The sequence below is a fragment of the Euleptes europaea genome, chromosome 20 (genome assembly GCF_029931775.1).
Source record: "Euleptes europaea isolate rEulEur1 chromosome 20, rEulEur1.hap1, whole genome shotgun sequence".
Lineage (NCBI taxonomy): Eukaryota > Metazoa > Chordata > Lepidosauria > Squamata > Sphaerodactylidae > Euleptes > Euleptes europaea.
This window is the reverse complement of record NC_079331.1, coordinates 23,134,179-23,158,994: the sequence shown is the minus strand read 5'-3', so window position 1 is coordinate 23,158,994 and position 24,816 is coordinate 23,134,179. Positions and strand designations below refer to the sequence as shown.

At 48.5% G+C, this 24,816-nt stretch overlaps 1 protein-coding gene across 2 annotated transcripts in view; it reads right to left on the bottom strand.

The window, feature by feature from the left end:
• The window catches only part of MAP2K5 (mitogen-activated protein kinase kinase 5), a 206,772-nt gene that overhangs the window by 77,681 nt on the left and 104,275 nt on the right, over positions 1–24,816 (bottom strand). For both annotated transcript variants that reach the window (XM_056865709.1, XM_056865710.1), the window contains exon 16: positions 18,619–18,692. In XM_056865709.1, coding sequence (XP_056721687.1) covers positions 18,619–18,692 — 74 coding nt within the window. The remainder of the gene's footprint in view (positions 1–18,618; positions 18,693–24,816) is intronic.

Sequence of the window (24,816 nt, the reverse complement as noted above, 5' to 3'; positions counted from 1 at the left end):
ACTGAAAGGAGTCTCAAAGAGGCTTACAAATTCCTTCCCTTTCCCTTCCCACAACAGAAACCTTGTGTGGTAGGAGTGGCTGAGAGAGTTCAGAGAGAAGTGTGACTGGCCCAAGGTCACCCAGCAGGCTTCATCTGGAGGAGTAGGGAAACCAACCAGATTCACCAGATTAGAGTCTGCCGCTCATGTGGAGGAGTGGGGGATCAAACGTGATTCTTCAGATCAGACTCCACCACTCCAAACCACCACTCTTAACCACTATACCACGCTGGACAGATGTTGGGTCTTGGGAAGAGGTGGAGCAGAGGTCTTGCGAACTGAGGGCTGTGGCTTCCTTTGTTGAGTCAATCCATCTCACGCTGGGTCTTCCTCTTTTCCTGCTGCCTTCAATTTTTCCTAGCATGATTGTCTTTTCCAGTGACTCTTGTCTTCTCATGATGTGATCTAAGCACGATAGAGTTTCGTCTTTTTAGCTTCCAGTTTAGTCATTTTAGCTTCCAGGATGAGTTCAGACTTGATTTGATCTAGAACCCACTTCTTTGTCTTTTTGGCGGTCTGCAGTATCCGTAAAACTGTCCTCCAACACCACATTTCAAATGAACCAACTTTCTTCCTGTTAGCTTTTTTCATTATTCAGCTTCCACACCCATGCATAGTTATGGGGAATACTATGGTGTGGGCTAATAACTGACAAACGGCAACAGCATTTCAACATCTATCACAAAAGTAGCACGTGTAATGCAAACCAACACAAATTACGTTTATGTAATTAAATTAATGTATGCAAACATAATTAATTCTGAATGCAGAACTGGGTTTCATTTGCGCAGGAATTGCTATACTTGCACAGAGTACACACTATATACACTTTTGGGGGGGAAAGACACTTATTACCATGTTTCCCCGAAAATAAGACACTGTCTTATATTTATTTTTCCTCAAGAAGACACGCTATGGCTTATTTTCAGGGGATGTCTTATTTTTATTAAGCTTTTCCCCTATCCGGTACGCTGCATAGCCACGCCTATCACTATCAATTCCTTCACAATTTTAACAAAAATAAATCTGATTTTAAGATTTATAAACAAGCACCTATTTTGATTTAAAAAAATAACAACCCTGCTGTTGAAAGGGGAATAAATCCAGAATACTTAACACTGCTTCACCCAAAGAAATTTAAACAGCGTCACGGTGTGTGTTGGTGGCTATTCTTTCCCCCAACACAGCAGGGGGCAAGAGAAGCCTCCGAAGCCGAACGGCCACGCTGAGCGAATCCAGAAAGCGCCCCGGGTCCCCCTTCGCCAGCCACGTGGCTCTCGCCTTCCGGTGCCGCCACCGGAGTTCTCCGGGGAGGGGGCTCCGTGTCTCAGCGGCTGCGGCCCGAAGGGCCCCTTCCCCACACGACCGACCCCTCCCCTCCGCCCCTGCCCCCCATGTGAGCGCACCAAATGCCCCTCCTCCTCCCCAAGGGAGGAGCCAATGGCAGGCAATGGCGAGGCCCCGCAGCAGCCAATCCGCAGCAGCCACAGCACCGAGGCCCTCTCGGGCGGCTGACCCGGAGCACCACGGGGACTGTAGTCCGAAAGCCCGCTCAGAGGGCGCGCTCCCACGCCTATCACTATGTCTTATTTTCGGGGTATGGCTTATATTGAGCAAATGCTTAGAAATCCTGCTACGGCTTATTTTATGGGTATGTCTTATTTTCGGGGAAACACGGTATTCAGATTTGTTATGTATACAGTGAAACCCCCCTGAACGTATCAGTAGCAAGAAATCCAATCCTGTGGCTCCAAAATCCACCATTCTATTGGGCTACACCAAGTCCCCTTTTTCTCCCCACCACCCCTGCCGATTGTCAAGGTATTATAAATTAAGAAACTCACAAAAGAGTCTGTAATCTTCTCCAAAATAGCCTGCAGATATGTCACTGTACTAAATGTGTTTCAGATTTAATGAAGCTTTAATGTCCTTTTTAATTTTGCCTGTTTCAATATCACCAGGGGTCGAGCGAGGCAATCAACACTCAAGAGGATGGTTTGGTTTAAAACTAGGGAAAAACTCATTTGCTTATGAGTTGCACTGTATTTTCTTAATTAAATTTACTGAGTAAAATGGTTTTAAGTTCAGCCAACCAATGACCTCCGTATGTAGATTTAGATTTATAAATAGGCTGGCAGCTACAGCAAAGAAGCCAAAAACAAAAACAAAAAAATCTCCACAAAAACAAACAGATTAGAGTTTTGCCAACAGGAGCCTTGAATCCACACAACAGAAGCTATTTCAACATAAAATGATATATAATCCCCAGAGGAAAATTGAAAAGATAAATGCAGGCAAGTTAAGGCAGTCAATCAGGAAAGACTTCCTGCTCCACTGCAGGTTCGAGAACGTCTTCCCATTACTCCCTCTTAGCTTCTGACATGACAAGTTAATAGAGCCGTGCTTTAACACAGTGGAACCCCTCTTATCTGAATCTCAATTATCCAACTCTCCTGATTATTCAAATTCAAAAAGGGAAGGAGAGGGGGAAGAACAGGCAGCAACCAGGCACTCTTCCATCCAGCCTCAATCCAGTTCCTGATGAGAGATATCCCCCCTCCACTTTCCCAGGGCCCCAAGGAGAATCTCTCCCAGGGAGAATCATAGAATTGGAAGGGGCCACAGAGGCCATCTAGTCCAACTCCCTGCTCAATGCAGGATCAGCCTAGAGCACCGCAGACAAGTGTATGTCCAGCCTCTGCTTGAAGACTGCCAGTGAGGGGGAGCTCACCACCTCTCTAGGTAGCTGATTCCACTGCCGAACAACTCTTACTGTAAATTTTTTTTTCATAATATCCAGCTGGTACCTTTCCGCCTACAATTTAAACCCATTATTGCGAAGAGGCACCAATCAAGCACTCCTCTGTCATGTCCAGACACAAACCTCACCGGGACACCCCCCACCCTACCCCACCCCACCCCAAGGCACCTTTTAAATTATATTTTAATCAATACTTGAATTAGTTTGTAATTGCTGTGAGCCAGAGGCGCCCACCGACACCTTTCCTGGTGCCTGCCGAGTGTTTTTAGAAAGTGGGCGAGGCCGGGTGGGGGTTTTGCCCAACAAAGCTTCAGGTGGGCTATCGGACATTTGATTGGCTGTGTGGATTTTTCAAGACATTACTTCAGCAGCAGCTGCCTCCACAGCTCAGGGATCTTCGCTGTGTGACTGAAGCTAAGCCGTGGCAACCTGGGGGAGAAAGCGGCGTGTCCCAGATACTGGGGAGCACATCTTGAAGCGAAACAGGGGCAGACTGCGTTCGGTTTTACCAGCACGCTGCTTGCCTGTCCTGGGTAGGAGCCATGGCACATTTCTGGAGCACATCACTTGCATGCCGAGACCGTCTCCGCTTCACCTCTGGCATGAACGGTCTAAAGAAAAAGGATCTCAGGGGTGTTGTGGGGTGGGCTAGGACAACTTTGCTCTGCCTGAGTCCCTGGAGAACTGAGTTGGAAAAACTAAGTATTAGGGGCATATTTAAATATATCTCTAAAGCAGAAATAATTTCTCAGTGGGTTACTATTATGAACGAATGACAACATGGATTATGAAACCTTTTGCTAGGATTGAGAACAGTAGCAGCCGCCTCTCTCTTTAAGGGCCTGCCCTTTCACAGGTCTGAGCTTTTGCTACAGTATTCCCCCCTGAGCTTATATTAAAAAGCATCCTTTAAAAAAACTTCAGCAGGTATCTTGCTTTGGTAACACAGTGTTTACCTCATGCATCATTCTTGGGTGTGTTTGTGCGGGTCAGCAACAATAGGCATTCTTTTTCCTCTCTTGCAGACCACAAACTGAGGCTAAGAAGAAGACAATTTAGGGAACCTCCATATATAGAGGCAGTGACCCTCTGAAAGCCAGCGGTGGGAGGCATGAGCAGGGAAAGGCCTTGTCCTCTGTGCCCTGGTTCACTGGACCTCCAGGGGAACTGGTCGGCCACTGTGTGAAACAGGATGCTGGACTAGATGGACCCTCACTGGTCTGATCCAGCAGGGCTCCTCTTATGCTCTTACATGAAATGGCACAGAAGACAGTGTCTTCAGCTCATGAAAAAGGCAAATGTGATCTTGGGCTGTATCAACCGAAGTACCGTATATACTCGTGTATAAGCCGAGTTTTTCAGCCCCAAAAATGGGCTGAAAAAGCCGGCCTCGGCTTATACGCGGGTCAATACGGGGGGAGGGAGGGAGGAGGGAAACTTACCGCCGTCGCCACCGGCCCCGTGCCTCTTCCTGCCGCTGGGAGCAGCCTGGGGCAGCCTCCTGCAGCCGCAGGATGGCTGCCCAAGGCCCCCCCGGCCCCCGCCGCCATTTTTCCCGGGCGGGAGGGGCCATGGGAAGCCTCCTGCAGCCGCAGGAAGACTGCCCAAGGCCCCCCCCGCCCCCGCCGCCATTTTTCCCGGGCGGGAGGGGCCTTGGGCAGCCTCCTGCAGCCGCAGGAAGGCTGCCCCGGCCCTTCCCGCCCCCCCGCCATTTTTTTCGGACGGGAGGGGCCTTGGGCAGCCTCCTGCAGCCGCAGGATGGCTGCCCAAGGCCCCCCCGCCCCCCCCGCCATTTTTTTCGGGCGGGAGGGGCTTTGGGCAGCCTCCTGCAGCCGCAGGAAGGCTGCCCCGCCCCCCCCTGGGCCTCGCCACAATTTTTCCCGGGTGGGAGGGGCCATGGGAAGCCTCCTGCAGCCGCAGGATGGCTGCCCAAGGCCCCCCCGCCCCCCCCCGCCATTTTTTTCGGGCGGGAGGGGCTTTGGGCAGCCTCCTGCAGCCGCAGGAAGGCTGCCCCGGCCCCCCCCTGGGCCTCGCCACCATTTTTCCCGGGTGGGAGGGGCCATGGGAAGCCTCCTGCAGCCGCAGGATGGCTGCCCAAGGCCCCCCCGCCCCCCCCCCCGCCATTTTTTTCGGACGGGAGGGGCCTTGGGCAGCCATCCTGCAGCCGCAGGAAGGCTGCCCCGGCCCTTCCCGCCCCCCGCCCCGCCATTTTTTCGGGCGGGAGGGGCCTTGGGAAGCCTCCTGGAAGGCTGCCCCGGCCCTTCCCGCCCCCCCCCGCCATTTTTTCCGGGCGGGAGGGGCCTTGGGCAGCCTCCTGCAGCTGCAGGAAGGCTGCTCTGGGTCACCTTGGGCCTCGCCGCCGCTTCCTCCCGCCGGGAGAGGCCTGGGGCAGCCTCCTGCAGCCGCAGGAAGGCTGCCCAGGCCCCCCCGGGCCGCGCCGCCGCCGGACCCTCGCCGCTGGAGAGCCCTGTCAGGTAAGCCTGTGGGGGGGGGGAGGGGTTATAAGCCGACCCTTGGCTTATACGCGGGTGCCTAATTTTTCCCCATTTTGGGGAGAAATTAGGCACCTCGTCTTATACGCGGGTCGGCTTATACATGGGTATATACGGTATAGTGTCCAGATCACGCAAAGTAGTGGTATCGCTCTGCTGTGCTCTGGTTAGACCTCACCTAGAGTATTGTGTTCAGTTTTGGGCACCACAATTTAAGAAGGATGTAGACAAGCTGGAACGTGTCCAGAGGAGGGCAACAAAGATGGTGAGGGGTCTGGAGACCAAGTCCTATGAGGAAAGGTTGAAGGAGCTGGGTATGTTTAGCCTGGAGAGAAGACTGAGAGGTGATATGATAACCATCTTCAAGTACTTGAAGAGCTGTCAAAGAGAGGATGGCGCCGAGTTGTTTTCTGCTGCCCCAGAAGGTCGGACCAGAACCAACAGGTTGAAGTTAAATCCGTCAGGATATTAGGAGGCATTTTCTAACAGTTAGAGCAGTTCCTCAGTGGAACAGGCTTCCTTGGGAGGTGGTAAGCTCTCCTTCCCTGGAAGATTTTAAGATGGCCATCTGTCAGCAATGCTGATTCTATGACCATAGGCAGTTCATGAGTGGGAGGGCATCTTGGGCATCTTCTGGGCATGGAGTAGGGGTCACTGTGTGTGTGTGTGGGGGGGAGGTAGTTGTAAATTTCCTGCATTGTGCAGGGGTGGTAGTCCCTTCCAACTCTATAATTCTAGACCTCTGGTCTCCAGGTGATCAGGGCGGGTCAGGGGGTGATGCTTTTTGACCCCCTGCAGAAGCTTTGAACAAGTTTGGGGAGGATGAAGTTGGACATGAGGTGCCTGAGCCACAGAGATGGGCAGGTGAACATCCTCTCTATTCCTTCATCCAAATCATTTATAAAGATGTTGAATAACACAGGGCCCAGGACAGATCCCTGAAGCACTCCACTGGTCATTCCTCTCCAAGTGGATGAGGAACCATTAACAAGCACTCTTTGGGTGCGATCTGTCAACCAATTACAGCTGTTCTGTAGTTGTGTCCCTCCTTCAACTGCCACCCTGCTCAACACTCTTTGGGACTCTGGTCCAAGACAGACTGCAAGCCTGAGCTTCTAATAAAGCATTTATAGTTATGCTGAGAAGGGAACCTCCACATTCAGAGGCAGTCAGCCTCTGAATCCCAGTACTAGGAGGCAACATCAGGGGCAGGCCTCGGCCTCAATGCCCTGTTGTTGGACCTCCAGAGGAACTGGCTGGCCACTGTGTGAAAGAGGACACTGGACTAGACTAGATGGACCACTGGTTTGATCCAGCAGGGCTCTTCCTATGTTCTTCTGTTCACATTCGTGAAGTCACTGAGGCAAGAACATTTTGAACTTTTTTAGCACAAGTAAGCTATCAAGCCCCCCATCCTTCGATTACTCTGTACAACTTGCAAGTTGCTTTTTTTAATTTACAGTTATACCGGAGAGCAGGGGATGACTTTATTTAGTCACATTCCATGTTTCTCAGCATAACTGCAAATTGAAAATAAGCACTTACAATGCTGCTTGTGATCGAGCTAAAGAAGGACTTTATAGTCTGAAATGTTCTAAAATTTGTTCTTAATTACTTTCTGCACATTTTACACAATTAAATTTCCATCTCAGGATTTTGCATTTAGATTGCGCACTGCCGTTAAACCCTCAATTTAGAGGAAAGCAGCCGCCAGTTTGGAACACTCAGACGTTGAAAACTTAAAATACACACATACAAGCGGAAATAACAACTGGATTACCTGAAACTCACAAGGTGAGATTTCATTTCCAAGACCCATTTGTAGATTTCCAGATACGAGGTTTAAAGTCGCCTTAACATTCTACTGACCAAGACCCTGATAAATATTAAATACTGCAAAAAGAAGCCCTGTCGTTATCCATTCCTACCTATGTCTATTCCACTGCTCCTCTTATTGCAGAGTTTTAAAAAGAATCCAAGAGGATCTAACAGCAATTTCCCCACGTTAAAGTGCTTCGGAGGTTAAATTGGCAACAAAGAACATGACGCAAACTGCCTTGAAATAGGGTTCCAATTAAATGAGAAGGATTTAGCAAAGCAGGCCCAAAAGGAGGGGAGGGGAGGGGAGGAGGAAGAAGAGTTACAAATTAATGTAATCTTCCACCTATAGTTTGCAGCTGCACTCCGAAGCGGCTAGGGCTTAGAAACAAAGCAGAGCAAGGCCAGAGAGCAAAAGAAGCCCCCATTTTTAATGTCCAAGACCATTAGCCGATAACCTGTGGAACAGGCAACCCCTGCCGAGGGCCGCGAGTGCGAGTAACAGAGACAGATGAAGCGACCTGGACCTAGTCTGGGGACACATGGCGCAAAGAGTGAAACATGGCCCATGTTTCATTTACCTTCATTCAATAACAACAACAAATTATATACCACTGATGAATTCAACATACTCTAGGCATGGCAATTCAGTTTTGGGAGGGGTCACTGATTAACCAGCCAAATTAGATCAGAGTTGCAGCCAGCCAGTCCAAGTCAACGTGTGACATTCTCCCCTCGAGTAGGACTTCTCACGGCCTGGGGGCTGAGGCCTAGGGTTGCCAGGTGGGTGGTATTGGTAGGCAATTGCCCGCAAATTCACCCAGTTGCTCTGGAGTGGCAGCTGCGGGCACAGGCACGCTTACGCAACAATGGCCCTCCCAGTTTTACTTCAGGAAACGCTGCTTTAAGGGTTTGAGTGTTAAATTGGCCGCAGCGATGCGGCGCTTCTGGAAGTAAAACCGGAAGTGCCATAATTGCGTAAGCGCACCCGTGTGCCACCATGGCCGCCCCCTAAAACCTCCCGCTGATCAGGAGGGGGGACCTGGCAGCCCTATGGAGGCCTCCATGCTTCTGCACAGCTCACTGGGCAGCAGGAGGATAAAGAATAAAACACATGCAAAGGTGCTTTCATCTGAATAATCTACTCAGGGTCGCCATTTTGGGGGAATCCAATTTTGCATCCAGTTTAAACGGATCCTGTGCCCTGGAAAAGGGGTGTATACTCCCAGAACTCCAGCTTACGACTCGTGGCTGTGCATTAGAAGGCCTGAAGAACTTGAGGTCAGTTGCAACCTAGACCTGACTCATGGAGAAATTTCCTGTGCTGCTCAGGCCTAAGAGAGAGCCAGCATGGAGTGGTGGATTCTAATCTGGAGAACCAGGTTTGATTCCCCGCTCCTCCACAGGAAGTCTGCTGGGTGACTTTGGGCCAGTCATAGTTCTCTCTGAACTCTCTCACCCCCACCTACCTCACAAGGTGTCTGTTGTGGGGAGGGGAAGGGAAATCGATTGTAAGCCACTTTCAGACTCCTTAAGGGTAGAGAAAACTGTGGTATAAGAACCAACTCTTTTTCTTCTACTTCTAAGCTCCACCCATATACAGGCCAAGCATTAGAGCTGGTGGATGAAGAGCCAGATCTTCTGGCGACCTGGTTGCCATCTTGTTTCTTTCTGCCTATCTTCTTTTCCGGGGGGGGGGCTGAAGAGAGAGGGGTCCTGAGCTGCCATCTTGATGGCGACTTGGCAGAAAAGGGCTTTTTCTTCTCCAAAAGGAGAGACTGAGGTTGGGACCAAGGAGCTGCTTGCTGGCTTAGACCCCTCTGCGACAGAAAAAAGCAGAAGTGACAATAAATATGGCCAGGAATTTCAGTTTGATAATCAGTTCATTTTATAGATGGATTTATAAGATAATCACCTAAGTATCTACCTGCCTGCTCATACACCTCACTGTTCAAGTAATTGCTTTATTTATTTTTCCAGAACAAAGCCGCCTGCTGAATGCTAGAATGGGGGTGGGGGGAAGAGAAGATACATTGAGGTCTCAACCCGAGCAAACTTTACCTAAACTTACACTTTATTGCAGCTTAGTTCACAATCTTCCCTTAATATAGGGTTACCTCCCAGCGCAGCAGGCGGATAAATCATCCTGGAATATTACTCTGGCTAAGTTTCACTGTGATTGGAGCATATGCGCTTCCAAGCCACTGAAGCAAAGGCCCATAAAATACACTAATTACTAGAAGTTATGGTCACTGGGTGATTGATAGCCCTCTGCCAGGCAACTTCCTTGCTCCCTGCTTTTCTGATGGGCCTCAACCGCCATGGAGGCCATTATTAATTCATGACCCGGGCCTTAGGCGCTGGAACCTTCACGTCTCTGCTCTAACACCGGGAAAGCCGGACATCAGCTTGCGTCGCCTGCGATGCAGCCCATGGCAAAAAATAAAAAAATCATAACAGAAACAAACAATTAAAAGGCTCATACATGCGCTATGCTTTGAAAAAAAAGGATGCATCAGTAGGAACATGGTACACCGGTACCCTTGACAGCAACACTGGCTTCATGAGTCTTCCATGAATTATTAAAGGGAACTGGTTTTCACCTACCCAGTCCTATATAGAGCCAGTGTGGTGTAGTGGTTAAGAGCGGCACACCATAATCTGGAGAACTGGGTTCGATTCCCCACTCCTCCACATGAAGTCTGCTGGGTGACCCTGGGACAGTCACCGTTCTCTCTGAACTCTCTCAGCCCACACAGAGGCAGGCAATGGCAAACCACCTCCAAACATCTCTTGCCTTGAAAACCCTACAGGGTCGCCATAAGTTGGCTGCAACTTGACGGTACTTGGCCAAGTCCTATGTGGCCAAACCCCTACAGCGTTCAGAGAGCTGGCCACTTCCTCTATGCCTCACTACCCTCTTTAAGACCATCCACGGGTGCCCTCTCATTCATTACCTGTGTACCAAGTCTGACCAAACACACCTGGAAGAGCCTTCTCTTTGCTGGCCCCCTAAGCAGCAGAACTCTCTTCTCCCTGAGATCTACCAAAGCCCAAGCATCTCCCATAGGTGGATTAAGCACTTCTCAGGGTTACAACTAAGTATGAATTAAACAACATTATACATACCCACACTTATTTTATTTTTGTTTATTTTACAAAATGTATAACCTGCCTTCCTGCTCTCACAGGAGCCACCAAGACAGCTAACAAATAAAAACATAAAACTTACACACGTGTATGTGTATATACACACACACACACACACACACACACACACACAAGGTTACATTATAAAGACCAAATATCTAGGTGTCTCCTACGGAGCTATCTGAATGAATGTTTTGAGTAAGAGATATGCCCTTCAATAATTTAAAGCAGCAGGAAAGAACTGATGGCAAAAAAGAAAGGAATTCACTGTTTTCCCTCCCCTTTGCCAGCTGTCATCTCGGCAAGTCACACTGGCCAAGTACTGGCTCCAGGAAATGACCATCTCCCACTATTGGCAGCCTGAACAGAAAGGCACAGCCCCTTTTGCTTTTGGCAATATTTGTGCTAATTTCTAAGCCGTACACAGAATTTTGCACAAAGACTGAGCAAATTCTCTCTTTGAAGATATTATTTCTCCCAAAAAGAAAGAATTCTGGCTTGCATGGTATTGCAAGATCACTCTGGTGTGCTCACCCATTGGCAGGGTTGCCAACCTCCAGGGGAGGGCCTGGCGATCTCCTGGGATTGCTACTGGCATCCAAACAGAGATCAGTCCCTCAGGAGGAAATGGGGATTTGAAGGGTGGGCTTTATGTAGGGTTGCCAACCTCCAGGCACTAGCTAGAGATCTCCTGCTATTACAACTGATCTTCAGCTGACAGAGATCAGTTCACCTGGAGAAAATTGCCGCTTTGACAATTGGACTCTATAGCATTGAAGTCCCTCCCCTGCCCAAACCCTGCCCTCCTCAGGCTCCGCCCCCAAAACCTCCCATCACTGGCAAAGAGGGACCTGGCAACCCTAGCTTTATGCCGTTATACCCTACCCCTCTCAAACCCCACCCTCTCCAGGCCCCACCCCACCCAAACCTCCAAGCATATCTCAACTTGTATTTGGCAACCCTACCCACCAAGGGTCCTTTCAAGGACTGGTGGCTGTGCACACAAGCCAGTAGGCAATGGGGGGACCAGGGCTACCGCTGTGAACAGAACAGCGAAGTCGCGGCCACGTAAAGGTTATTTATTATTATTATTATATGGGTATTTTCATGACTGTTTGTGTTAAGTGCTGTCAAATAACTTCTGACTCATGGCGACCCTATGAATCAAAATCCTCCAAAATGTCCTCTTGTTCACAGCCTTGCTCAGGTCTTGCAAACTGAGGGCCGTGCCTTTCTTGATGGGAATCAATCCATCTCTTGTTCGGTTTCCCCCTTTCCTGCTGCCTTCGACTTTTCCTAGCATGATTGTCTTTTCCAGCTACTCTAGTCTTCTCAAAGTGACCAAAGTACAATAGCCTCAGTTTAGTCATTTTAGATTCTAGGGTCAGTTCAGGCTTGATTTGATCTAGAACCCACTGATTTGTTTTTTTGGCAGTCCACAGTATCCATAACACTCTCCTCCAACACCATATTTCAAAGGAATCTACTTTCTTCCTATCAGCTTTCTTCGTTGTCCAGCTTTCACACCCATACATAGTAACATACCATGGCATGAATTAACTTAATCTTGGTTGCCAGTGACACATCCTTGCACTTCAGAAACTTTTCTAGCTCCTTCATGGCTGCCCTTCCCAGTCTCAATCTCCTTCTGATTTCTTGGCTGCATAACACCATTTTAGTATGCACATTACTATCACTGAGTGATTTGCAGCTACCAAACATTGCTACCCTTCACATGTGTGTGTGTGTGTGTGTGGGGGGGGTGTCTTTAGATACCTGGTTATGAAAGGGTGGTTTTTATTAGCCTAAGGAAGGTTGGAAATATGGATCGGGGGGGGGGGGCGGCGGGATCAGCTAAAGCAATTTAAAACAAATCATACCCTAACTAGTGGGATGTGCCCAGACCCATCTAATGTGTTCAATTAACAACTACTTGAAATCTTCAAAAAAAAGAAAAAAAAAGAATGAGAAAATAATGCTATTTTAAACAGGACAAGTTAATACTGACCTCATATTTTGCCGACATAGAGTTAAAGTTAAGTGACATGTAGCTTGAATGTCTAGTGCTGGATTGAAAGCCGCCACTAACCACGACCTCTATATAACCAGCGTGGTGTAGCGGTTAAGAGTGGTGGACTCTAATCTGGAAATCTGGGTCTGATTTCCCACTCCTCCACATGAAGCCTGCTGGGTGACCTTGGGCTAGTCACAGTTCTCTCCGAACTCTCCCAGTCTCCCCACCTCACAATGGGTCTGTTGTGAAGAGAGGAAGGGGAAGTGACTGTAAGCCGCTTTGAGGCTCCATAAAGGTAAAGAAAAGTGAGGTATAAAAACCAACTCTTCTTCTTTCCCAAAAGGAACCCAACATTCATTAACAGCATTGCTCTCCTCTGCTCTCCTTCTCACAACAATTCTGAGAGGTAGGTTAGGCTGAGAAAGATGCCCAAGGACACCTAGCAATCTTACATGGGCGAGTGGGGATTAAAACCTGGGTCTCCCAGATCCTAGTCCGACACTAACCACTATACCACCTATGCCCCCACCTCCATACAGTGAAGCCTTATTTGCCTGGCATTGGTAATTCGAAGGGTAACCTGTTCAATTTAGCCCTGTGACTGCCAAAGAGGAATGCACCGGTCCTGAGATCCCCCTGCTATGGTCGCAGGATCTACCGAGAGTTAGAAAATACAAAGGGCATACTGGGAATCCCAAGCAACAGCAATAAGTTTGGACAGCACTTTTCAGTATACAAACTGCTTTACAGTTCTCCTGCTTAAACCTCAATTGCTTCCTCAACTGGTTGGGACAACGAAATTTGCTAGAGAAATGCAAAATCCTGGCAGCCAGAGAGGGATGTTAGCCTAGGAAGAAGCTCAAGCAAAACATCCCAAACAATCGTTGCAAGGAGCTCTTGGGAGGCTTTACAACACAACGCTAACAAAACTCGCCCCAACACAATATTACAGGACTCATAAGCAGGTCCCAAGAGATGCCTTAGCGCTCTCTTGCTTCTGTACAATTTGTCTTCTTTAATACTCCCACGAGGAAAAGGAAACCCACCAACCACCATGTTGCAGTTTATATTTTTCCTCAGCAAGAAAGAGCATTTGCTTTGGCCCAAACATTTCCCACATGTACAAGGCTTAATTTCCAAAAGGCAAGGTTCCAGGGCTCAAGTCTCCCTGGAAATCACACCCTTGGATCCAGAAGCCCCCTCCTCACAAACAGCTGGGGTTTGGGGATATTTGTGAAGACACAGCTGGAGAATACATGAAGCGGCAGACCACTGGTCCATCTAGCTCAGCGCCGTCTGCTCCATGAAGGCAGTGTCTCTTTCAGGCCTCAGGCACAGGTCTTTTAACTGGAGGTATTGTGGGTCATAGAGAGCCAGCGTGTAGTGGTTAACAGCGGCAGATTCCAATCTGGAGAACCGGGTTTGATTCCCCACTCCTCCACCTGAAACCTGCTCGGTGACCTTGGGCCAGTCACAGTTCTCTCAGAACTCTCTCAGCCCATGCAAAAGCAGGCAATGGCAAACCACCTTCGAATGTCTCATGCCTTGAAAATCAGACGGAGGTGATCTATTGGGCAGCAAGTAAGGGGGCCAGTTCAGTCCTCTGAAACACATTTGAAGTTAAATGAACAAAACACGGTGGAACAGGTTTTATGAATCCAGATAACAACCCCTGAAAAAGAGCGCCAGCGTGGTGTAGTGGTTAAGTGCAATGGTTTGGAGCGGTGGACTCTGATCTGGGGAACCGTGTTTGATTCCCCACTCCCAACTCTTACACTCTTAGACACAGCTGGGTGACTTTGGGTTAGTCACATTCTCTCAGGGTGTCTGTTGTGGGGAGGGGAAGGTAAGGTGATTGTAAGCTGGTTTGATCCTTCCTTAAGTGGTAGAGAAAGTTGGCTTATAAAAACCAACTCTTCTTCTTCTGTGTGAAAATGCTGATTCAGGATGTAACTGCAGAGACAGCACGTGCTACTTGTTTAAATTAAGTTTGCTTTCCCAGCCAGAAAGGGCTTAAATAAAATTGCAGCTCAATCCCTCTTGAAAACACACAATTTGCCTTGAAACTATCTTAGAATAACATGGAAGACTTTGCATAGAATCCATTTCTTTTAAGAATAGCAAAACTGGAGAAAAGGCAGCTCACAAAACTCCCAGCTTGCCCATGTTCCAAGCTTGCAGGAAAGAGAACCAAAAGTAAAAAAAAAAATCAAACAGGCTGTAGAATTTGAAAGTTAAGCAGAAGTCCTGGAGAAACAGAATGGACATGCACATGTATACAGGGTCAATATGTGGAGGGATGTGGGTCAGCGGTAAAACACCAGCTTAGCACGCAGAATGTCCCTGGTTCAGTCCCTGGCATCAGTAGCCAGAAAGATCAGGTGGTAGGTGATGTGATAAACCTCAGCCTGAGACCTAGGGTTGCCAACCTCCAGGTACCAGCTGGAGATCTCCTGCTATTACAACTAATCTCCAGCCAACAGGGATCAGTTCATCTGGAGAAAGCTGCTTTGGCCATTGGACTCTATGGCCCTGAAGTTCCTCCCCTTCCCAAACCCCGCCCTCCTCAGGCTCCATCCCAAAAATATCCCATTGATGGCGAAGAGGGACCTGGCAACCCTAGGGCAAATGGGAACCCTACTAATAGACAAAGGGCCTGATTCAGTGGAAGGAGCAAGCGGATCTGACTTCTGCACGCTTGCCTTTTGTGGGACCTGTGCCTACATGTGTTGCGTACACGGGTTCCACCCGTGATTGGGAATGTTGTGTTGTGAACGTACACGGGTTCCACCCGTGATTGGGAATGTTGTGTTTTGAATATTGGGGCCTGGCAGGCGAAGCAACTTCCAGCGGGAACAGCAGTTGCCCCAGTGCGCGCACAGAGGGGCTAGGAAACCGGAAGTGGTGTTGGGAGTGTGCAGGACTCCCTCCACCCAGCCCTGCCCAGTGGAACCTCCCGCCAAAGGTAAGTAGGGACCTGGCAACCCTAAGCTAGTACCTGGTGGTTGCCAACCCTACTTATCTGGAACTAGAGGGCAGGACTGCCAGTCAGATGTAAGTTTTAGCGTGGCTTTGCTGTTTCAAAACAGAATGTTCCAGAAGGAACATCTTTTGCTTCACAGCATCTTTTGTGTGTGTGTGTCCATTGCTAGCCCGTCCCCATCTATACGAGTAATCAGGCAAGCTTGGGGACGCAAAGTTTGAATCAGGAGGGGCAGAATTTGGAAATTCCAGCATAAACTCTGGCTGCCCTCTTGGAATTCTGCCTGACCCAGGCCAGTGACAACACGGCAGTGTGATTTTAATGGCTACGTCCTTGCGTAGCTTCCCAGAGCACCGCCTTCACCTTTCTCAAGACATTTTCCATTGCTGTCCTCATTTAACACATCACTCAAACCACTTCAATAAAACAGCGATCATGTTGAAGAGAGGTCTCTGAGGAGCAGATGACACACCAATTAACAAAGCACACACAGACAAGTTGTTCCGGCATCTGATTCAGGAGACAGGCATAGGCCGGGGGGGGGGGGTGTTGCAAGGAGAGAAAGGGTGAGACACTCACGTTAAAGGATGGCATTACCCAGAACCAATGCCACTGGCACAAACCCTTTGGCACTGGTTGTACTAGCTCCTCCACAGTAGTAATTTAGTCCGGGGATTTAATGGCACCTTGCAATGCTAACAAATGGGGAAATGCCCCCCTTCTTTTATCCTCACAACAACCATGTAAGGTAGGCTAGGCTGAGACAAAGATTGTCCAAGGATCCCCATTAAAGAAGAGTTAGTTTTTATATGCTGCCTTTCTCTACCACTTAAGGAAGTATCAAACCGGCTTACAATCACCTTCCCTTCCCCTCCCCACAACAGGCACCCTGTGAGGTAGGTGGGGCTGAGAGAGTTCGGAGAGAACTGTGACTGGTCCAAGGCCACCCAGCCGGCTTCATGTGGAGGAGTGGGGGTACAAATCCAGTTCACCAGATTAGCCTCCGCCGCTCAAGTGGAGGAGTGAGGAATCAAACCCGGTTCTCCAGATCAGAGTCCACCGCTCCAAACCACCGCTCTTAACCACTACACCACACTTCATGGCTGAGCCATACAAACCAGACTACACAGACGGGCGGGGGAAGCTGCCTAGCCAAATGGTATACACGAACTGCCTCAAGTTGGGTCATTAGCTCATCTCACTTGAATGATCAGGGTATGAAAATTCTGACCATCAAGCCAAAAACACTCTAGGATATGATATCTCTCAGTGGCCCTCGATACTATTGACCACTGTCTCCTACTGAGCCACTTCTCGGCACTGGGACTGGGGGAGTGCCGTGTTACAGTGGTTGAGTCCTAAGAACATAAGAAAGGCCCTGCTGGACCAGACCAAGGCTCATCAAGTCCAGCAGTCTGTTCACACGGTGGCCAACCAGGTACCTCTAGGAAGCCCACAAGCAAGACGACTGCAGCAGCATTCTCCTGCCTGTGTTAAGAACATAAGAAAAGGCCTACTGGATCAGACTGAGGCCCATCAAGTCCAGCAGTCTGTTCACACAGTGCCCAACCAGGTGCCTCTAGGAAGCTCACAAACAATGCGACTGCAGCAGCATTGTCCTGCCTGTGTTCCACAGTTCCTAAGGTAATAGGCATGCTCCTCTGATCCTGGAGAGAATAGGTACGCATCATGACCAGTATCGATTTTTACTAGTAGCCATGGATAGCTCTCTTCTCCATGAACATGTCCACCCCCCTCTTAAAGCCTTCCAAGTTGGTGGCCATCACCACGTCCTAGGGCAGGGAGTTCCACAATTTAACTGTGTGTCCTATCTGAGGGGGCGGTCTCAGAGGGCGGTGCTGGGGGGTTCCTGCTCTGCCCCATGGCTGCTGACCTGTGGGGTTCCAGGGGTTTGATCTTATCCCCCATGCTATTTAATACCTATTTGAAGCTGCCGGGGGAGGTCGTTGGGAGGTTTGGGCTGCAGCGTCACCAATACACAGAGAAAACCCAGCTCTGCCTTTCTGTTCCACCTAATTCCCAGGATGTTCTTGATGTTTTGAACCAGTGCAAAAAAAAAGTATCAGACACAGTAGGTGATAAACAGTGCCAACAAAAGAATGGAATTAGGAAGCAGAAAGGAATGCAAGAAGAGAAACATAAACAGTGGAACAGAATACAGTCCTGTTCCTTTTTACAGAGCACCCTCTGTTCCATTATCCTGCAGCCCTAATTCCCTTGAAAAAATGCCCTCCTGAGCAATTCCTATCAGATAAAGTAGTAAATGCCTGGTGACAGCAGGGTCTCTGAACAAAACAAAAAAAGGTGGGGGGAAGAACCCTAACCTTAAAAAATTGAAAGCTGGGTATCCAAGGTTGGGTGGAACAGGTATAATTATATAACAGAAGAATATTTTTATTTTAAGGGTTATATCTCAGTTAAAAACATTAAAAATGATAAAACAAGGCACAATGGAAACTCATAAGGTTGACAGACTTAAACCACACAGACAATACGTGTTTCGGCCTACAGGCCTTCATCAGTGGTCAAATAACAACTCATTCAATGCACACACAAGTAATAAATACATGGCCATATATAGACAGATAACTTTATACAAGCCTAGGCATGTGTATAGGATGTATAATAAATTTCAAATTAGAACTCCCTCTAGGTAGAATACCTGTGAGTTGTTCTACACTGGGCTGTACTGGTTTCTTATACAGGATGTGCATACAAGTATCAACTTCACAAAGCAGACACACGTATTGTCTGCGTGGTTTAAGTCTATCAACCTTATGAGTTTCCATTGTGCCTTGTTTTACCATGTTTAATGTTTTTAACTGAGATATAAGCGCCTTAAAATAAATATATTTTTCTATTATATAATTTTACCTTTTCCACCCAACCTTGGATATCCAGCAGGCAGAGGAGTCTCCCCACCCTCAGGTGAAACCTGCCCCTACAGAAAAAGCCCGTGGTCAATGCAGCAAACCGATGGGGCGGTGAGCCTTATGCGACTCGGCATGCAAAAGCGGAAGTGCCTTCAGACGGCAACACTTCAATCTTAGCCCGTTTACACAATTAAAAACCCTCCACACTTGGGTAGTGGTCCACATCGCCACAGCCGTATAGAAGAATAGGGGCATCCGCTCTAGCACCTGAACCGTTTAGCCACGCCTCAAATAAGCTTTGGCAAGGAAGACAGAAAGGACAAGAATGAGGCCCCCCCAAATTCAGGCATCCCATTGGCCACCTTCCCCGGCAGCTGCAGGGCCAGGTCTATGGTGCACAGGAAACATTTTAAAATGTACAGGCTGGTATTCACTATCATTTTAAGAAAGCCATAAAATGCCCCTACCTCCATGAAGGAAATCCCCAGACTCCAAACGTCGGAATGAATGCCATATTGCTCTCCTGAAATTCGTTCTGGCTGTTCAAAGAAGAAACGGAGAGGAGAATGAGGCAGTCGGGCCAACAACATAAATCAGGTCGCAGAAGTAAAAGCAGAGATTTCCAGCGCTTGCAGACATTTCCTGTATGTGCACACAGGATATGCACATGTGGAGTGACAGACTGCAAATGTTACTAATTCTTTTCAGAAATGAAATGTGGAAGGTGTCATGAGTCAGCCTGCAGAGACCTCCTCTGACGAAGAGGAAGTAGAGGCCAGAATAGAGGATCAGCCAAAGTCAGGAGATGATTCGCCATGCCTGCAGCCTGCCAGCTCAAGGACTCCAGTTGGACCTGACACCTTGCAACATGCAGTGTCTCCAGAGGCCTCGCCAAGGCCACTGGAGCAGAAAAGAAAACAGGTTCGTCTGGCAATGCAGCAGAGACGGCAGAGTGCTAGGCTGAAGGCTTTACACAGGAACCTCCCCAGTAGCAGTGATGAGGAAGAGCAGGGCTGAAGCACCACCTGTGAACTCAGCCTCATCAGCATCAGCTGGCTCTGCTACAGCAGCGGGGGAAGGGATTTAAGCCATCAGTTAGGCTTGGCTGTTGTGCAAGCAACTTGTCACCAACCTCCTGGTATACCGGCCTTGTTTCCCTGCTATCCTTTGGATTCCTGGTACCCTGACTTCTTGGACTGGCTCTGACTAACACCTTGGACTTCCCTTGCCTGTATTGATATCTTGGACTCTGCCTTCACTGTGAATGACTTTGGACTGTTCCCCAGACTACGCTTACAACTTACAGCCCTCGCTCCTCACCTGCACCACGACAGAAAGTGAAAAATAAAATTATTCAGATGTTCTAAAATTTTTGGAGTGGGTGGGTGGATGGGACTGGGAGTTGCCTACATGCAGAATTCTGGGACTAAACACACACGCATGCGCGCACATACACACACAGAGGGACATGCGCATTTGGGTACAGAACTGCTGGTACTACATGCTGCAGCCAGGATGATGCCCGGAGTGGGGCACAGGGACCATCTCACTCCAGCCTTGGCCCATCTACACCAGCTCTCAATTTGTTTCCAGGCACAATCCAAGGTGGTGGTCTTGTCCCTGAAAACCCTATACACATGAACACCTGAAGCTGCCTTATACTGAATCAGACCCCCCTTGGTCCATCAAAGTCAGTATTGTCTACCCAGACTGGCAGCGGCTCTCCAGGGCCTCAGGCAGGGGTCTTTCACATCACCTACCTGACTGGTCCCCTTAACTGGAGATGTCAGGGATTGAACCTGGGACTTTCTGCATGCCAAGCAAACGCTCTACCACTGAGCTCTACCCCCTCCCAACATACCTGAAGGACTGCCTACCCCCTTATTTATTTACTGTGTAGACTTCTAGCCCACCCTCAATCCCCAGCAAGCCAGGCTCAGGTCTGGTAACAACAGAATAATAGCAATAAAACAATAAAACCATCACACATTCATACTTAAACTATTAAAACCATAATACATGTTAATTAATGTAAACCAGATTAATGTAATTGGGTGGTGCCCGTTCAACTGTGAACACCTCTGAGAAACCCAGCCAGGGAGGCAGTGCCCCCACATTATTAAAAGAATGAGGAGTGGGGGGGGAGGGAGGTCAGCACAGATGACAAACTGTAGGCCTGGTGGAACAATTCCATTTTGCAGGCCCTGCAGAACTCTTTAAGGTTCCACAGGGCCCTGATGTCACTAGGAGGTAAGTTCCACCAGTTTGGGGAACCTGCCGAACCACGATGGTTATCTTTGGGGCTCCTTCCATGGGTGCCCCCGCCTTCTGAGGTTAGGTAGGTGGCAACCCGGGAGAGGGCCTTCTCGGTCATGGCCTGAAAGCTCTGGAACTCTTTCCCCAGGGAGGTTCATCTGTCCCCTTCTGTTTCCATCTTCCTCCAGCAGATGAGGACTTTTTTGTTTCATTGGGCATCTGCAAATGATCCCTCACTCCTGACTAATGTTTTAATTGCAGTTTTTATGTTTTGTATGTATGCTGTTTTTAATTGTTTTAATGATGTGTGTTTGGGAGGTTGATTTTAATGGTTTTAAAATGTGATTTTATCATGTATGTTTTAAGCTGTTAGCACTTGTAAGGGCAGAAAGGTAGGATACAAAGGTTGTAAATAAATAAATTCAGGCGTCCTGGATATAATATTTGAATGGTTTGACCTCTTGCTACCAGCCAGGACCTGAACTGTGAGATTAGCCACTTGTGAACACAATGACTGAGGCAAGGCTGGGGTGGGGGAGAGGGAGAGAGAGAGAGAAAGAGATTTAAAGTCAGCCTTCATGGCACCACCATGAATGTGACTGATCTGCATGATATGACTGCATCACAGGACAGGATTCATTGGAATCGCTGGGTGCTTGCTGCTGTCGATTTGCCTGCCATCTCAACTGCCCCTTCGTCATCACATGGCAGCTGGGTTACGGAGACGGACACAGTCCTGCTGCCTTCTACCCACAGAGCATGATGCCACCGTCGGCCAAGGCCACGGAGGATGGCCTGCTGAAATTTCGGCAGCCCTCAGGTCAGACCTAATATGCCTTCTGCCCTTGTCCAACCCCCCAGGCGTCAAAAACCTTTCAGCAACCTGTTACCTCTCCAACCCAGCAAGATGCCTGATGCTGGCTTGACCCTTCCTATGTGGGCCTTGGTAGGTGCTGCTGGGCAAATCCCAATCCAGCTGATAACCTGTGCATTCCCCAAGCCCTCTACCATCAGGCCCTATTATCCTCTAACAGGACGAGACCACTCCCCGCCATCTACCGTCCCCCTTAGGAACAGTAAGTTTGCTTAGGCCAGTCCTTGCTATAAGACCAGGGTCCTCAATGCTTTTCAGCCTGTGGGCTCCTTGGAACTCTGACGCAGGGCAGTGGGCAAAGTCACAACATGGCTGCCACGGGAGATGGAGCAAGTCACAGAATGGCTGCTGCAGGAGGCGGGGCCAATCACAAAATGTCAGGGAGTGAGGTTATATATAACTCTAATTGTGACTGTTCAACACTGCAGCCAGAAGCTCTGTTTAACCGATTGCCTTTTAATCTGCACAGCCAATCAGAAGCCCTGCTGAACAAAAGCCCCAACTAACCCAGCCCACTTTCTAAAAACACTTTGCAGATGCCAGGAAAGGTGTTGGTGGGTGCCATGGTGCCCATAGGCACCACACTGGGGACCCTGGTATAAGAATGCTTTGGTACTCTTATAAGTGGTTTTTTGCCTCCCTCCATCCTGGAAGTTCTCCTTTAAGCACAGCAAGCTGCCCACAGCCCCTTTCCTGCCTCTCCTCACTCCAATCCTCCTGCGCCACGGCAGCGATTGAGGCGTCCGTGTCACCGTATTAAGGAAGGACGAGTGCTGTTAGCAAACCTGCTTCGCTTTAAATGTTCCCAAGCTAATGTGCATGGCAACCTGCAAATAAAAGAGGGTTTTAGCTCACACCAATTAGCAGTGAATTTAATACGACTGGAGACAGAAAGGAAAGCAAAATAGCCAGCCAGCTCTTTTACTCGCAAGCGGTGCTCAAAGTATCGCCAAGGTCAAGTGCGGTGTGAGACGCAACAATAAAGAGATTTGCCGAGGCTGTCCTTCCCACTGTGCCGCTAATGCACCTGTCTAGTTCCGGCACCTTACAAGACGGCTCCCCTCTCCCCTCTGTTCTCTAACAGAGGCCTTTAGAGGAAAACAAACGCGCCCAAATTAGTGCCAGTCCAACGTTCCTGAGGAGGCCGCCTCTCAGCCACAAATCCCAGGTCACGAGCTTTTAGCGCCAAGTAAATGTTAAGTAAAAAACAACAACAACAGAGACACAATGGCCTAAATGATCTCGAAGACTCAGCCAGAGGGAGACCTATACCACAAGCAGGAAAACCACCTCCCCCATCGCTCCAAATCCCAGAACAGAACAGAGAATGCGCTGGGATCCCAGGGACAAGGGCACCCTGGCTGGGGCTCGTGGGGAGGTGCAGCACGTAGCTGCGGTGTGGGCCTTTGCGCTGGCACAACACTAGTTCAAAACTGCGCTGCAGCAGACATTGAAGATTTGAAAAACAAAACAGCAGAGTATGCTGCGATGGCAAAGTTGACGAATCAACCAAATACAAGACCCTATGAAGAGTTAACAGAAATGGGAACTGTATTTTGCATGTGCTTCACAATAATTATATAAATAGAAACTGTTGAGAAAAAATAATAATAAGTTGCTGGGCAGGGTGGCTTAAAGATGTTTTGTGTAGATTAAGACTACAATGTTAAGCTTTCTATAACCTGTTTGAATACAGATAAGTGGACAGGAGTAATAAATGGGATCTATAGGTTGTAGTGGTAAAGCAAAAAACTAAGCATAAATATTATAACATAATTGATAGATTAGGGCAGTAAGTAATAATTTTACATACAGAATAATTAAGAAATTAAATGTTTTTATTAGTAAAGTTGATTCTGGTATGCCATAATGTTAGACTTATCTTGATGTTATGTCTGTCTGATTGGTTGTTTTATTTGTTTGTTTAAAATGTCAAACTAAAGCAATATGTATTATTTTGCAATGTTTGTTTTTGTTTGTATTATATGTAATTGAAAAAAAATTCTCAAAAAAACAAAAAACACCTGCACTGCTGCTGCGGAGCTCTCAAGGGGCCGGATCTGGCCCATGGGCCGTATGTTTGACACCCCTGCTCCATACCTTGTTTGTTGCCCTTCTAGGACAACTAGTTGGCCACTGTGTAAAATAGAATGCTGAACTAGATGGACACTAGTCTGATCCAGCAGGGCTCTTCTGATGTTCTTAATCCCTTTCTTTGCGGGGAGGGGGACAAGAGCTGCAACCAGCAGGAAAGGGAGGGTGAAAGGTGTGACATCACTTCCAGGATAAACCTAGAAGTTTCACCACATCTGCGTGCTCCTCTAGGATCCCTCACAAACTCTGGTTTTTAGAACATCACACAGACAAGGGGACCTTATCTGGGTTTGCGCTGCAACTGACATCACACCATTATCACATCAATGCTTTTTCCTGCCCATTTGTCCCCCTGCCTCCTTGCCAAGTGGCAGCAGGGACAGCAGGAGATCTCCTGTAAACCGGGGGACGGGGACAGAACAGAGACAACCTGGGAAGAGCTGGGGCTATTGTGGATACTTCCTCCTTTTTTAGGGTATTTTCACAGTCCTAACAAGTATTCCAGCAGGCATTGCGACCTGCTTGTGAAGCAGGCATGTTTGGGGCGTTATAAACAAGGAGCTGAACACACAAGGCCAGGGGTGCACCAAGATGGCCTGCGAGGGCAGGAAAAGCACAGAATGCTGCTTCCCGAGAACCTCACTTTCCTTTCTTACACATCTCCTGGCTGCAACAAGATGCTTGGGAGAATGGGAACCGTGCCTGCTACTCTTTGATGCCAGCAACGGACCAGGGTTCCAGGAGTCAGAATGCAGACGTCAGAGCCCTGCCCCAGATCCTTGCCCCTTTTCTCCTCAACAAGCCGAAGCAGAATGGTGAAAAAACTGCTATGCACCAAGCAAGTGAAGTCTGTGCATTTCTGACCACTTGTACAGGGTTAGTCTAATACCAGGCAAACAAAATTATAAGTGGGAAGAGGAGGAGGGCGCAGCACCCACACAATCATTTGCTTTGGAACCCCTGACAACAAGCTGTCAACGACCCAGATGCAGGGCGCAGAAACCTTGTATGCATTTTTCACATTTCAAGGCAACATTCCCGAGTCATTCCCACGCTGGGAGACAGCAGGGCACTCAGGAGACACCTGATCCTCCAGGAAAGACATCCCTTTGTAAATACGGTTGAGCACAGTGGGATGGAGAAGAAATCACTTTCAACAATAAGGTACAGAAGACACTCTGGCCAAGAAGGAAAACCAGCAACCCCCAGTTCTGGGAAAAGGGAGGAGGCATATATTGTCTTTATCTCAGATCAATTCCTCCTTGTACAAAACCAATAAAAAGAAGTTGAGAGACGTATGGGAAACTATTAGTGGCCTCTACTTTGTGTTTCAAGCTCTTTCCAGACTGGTCTTGTTCAGGCTCAATCAATTGGCCTCCATTGTACGCATTTAATTCAGCTCCAGGTTGGCTCTCCAAACAATGAAGACCCTGTAAGGAGT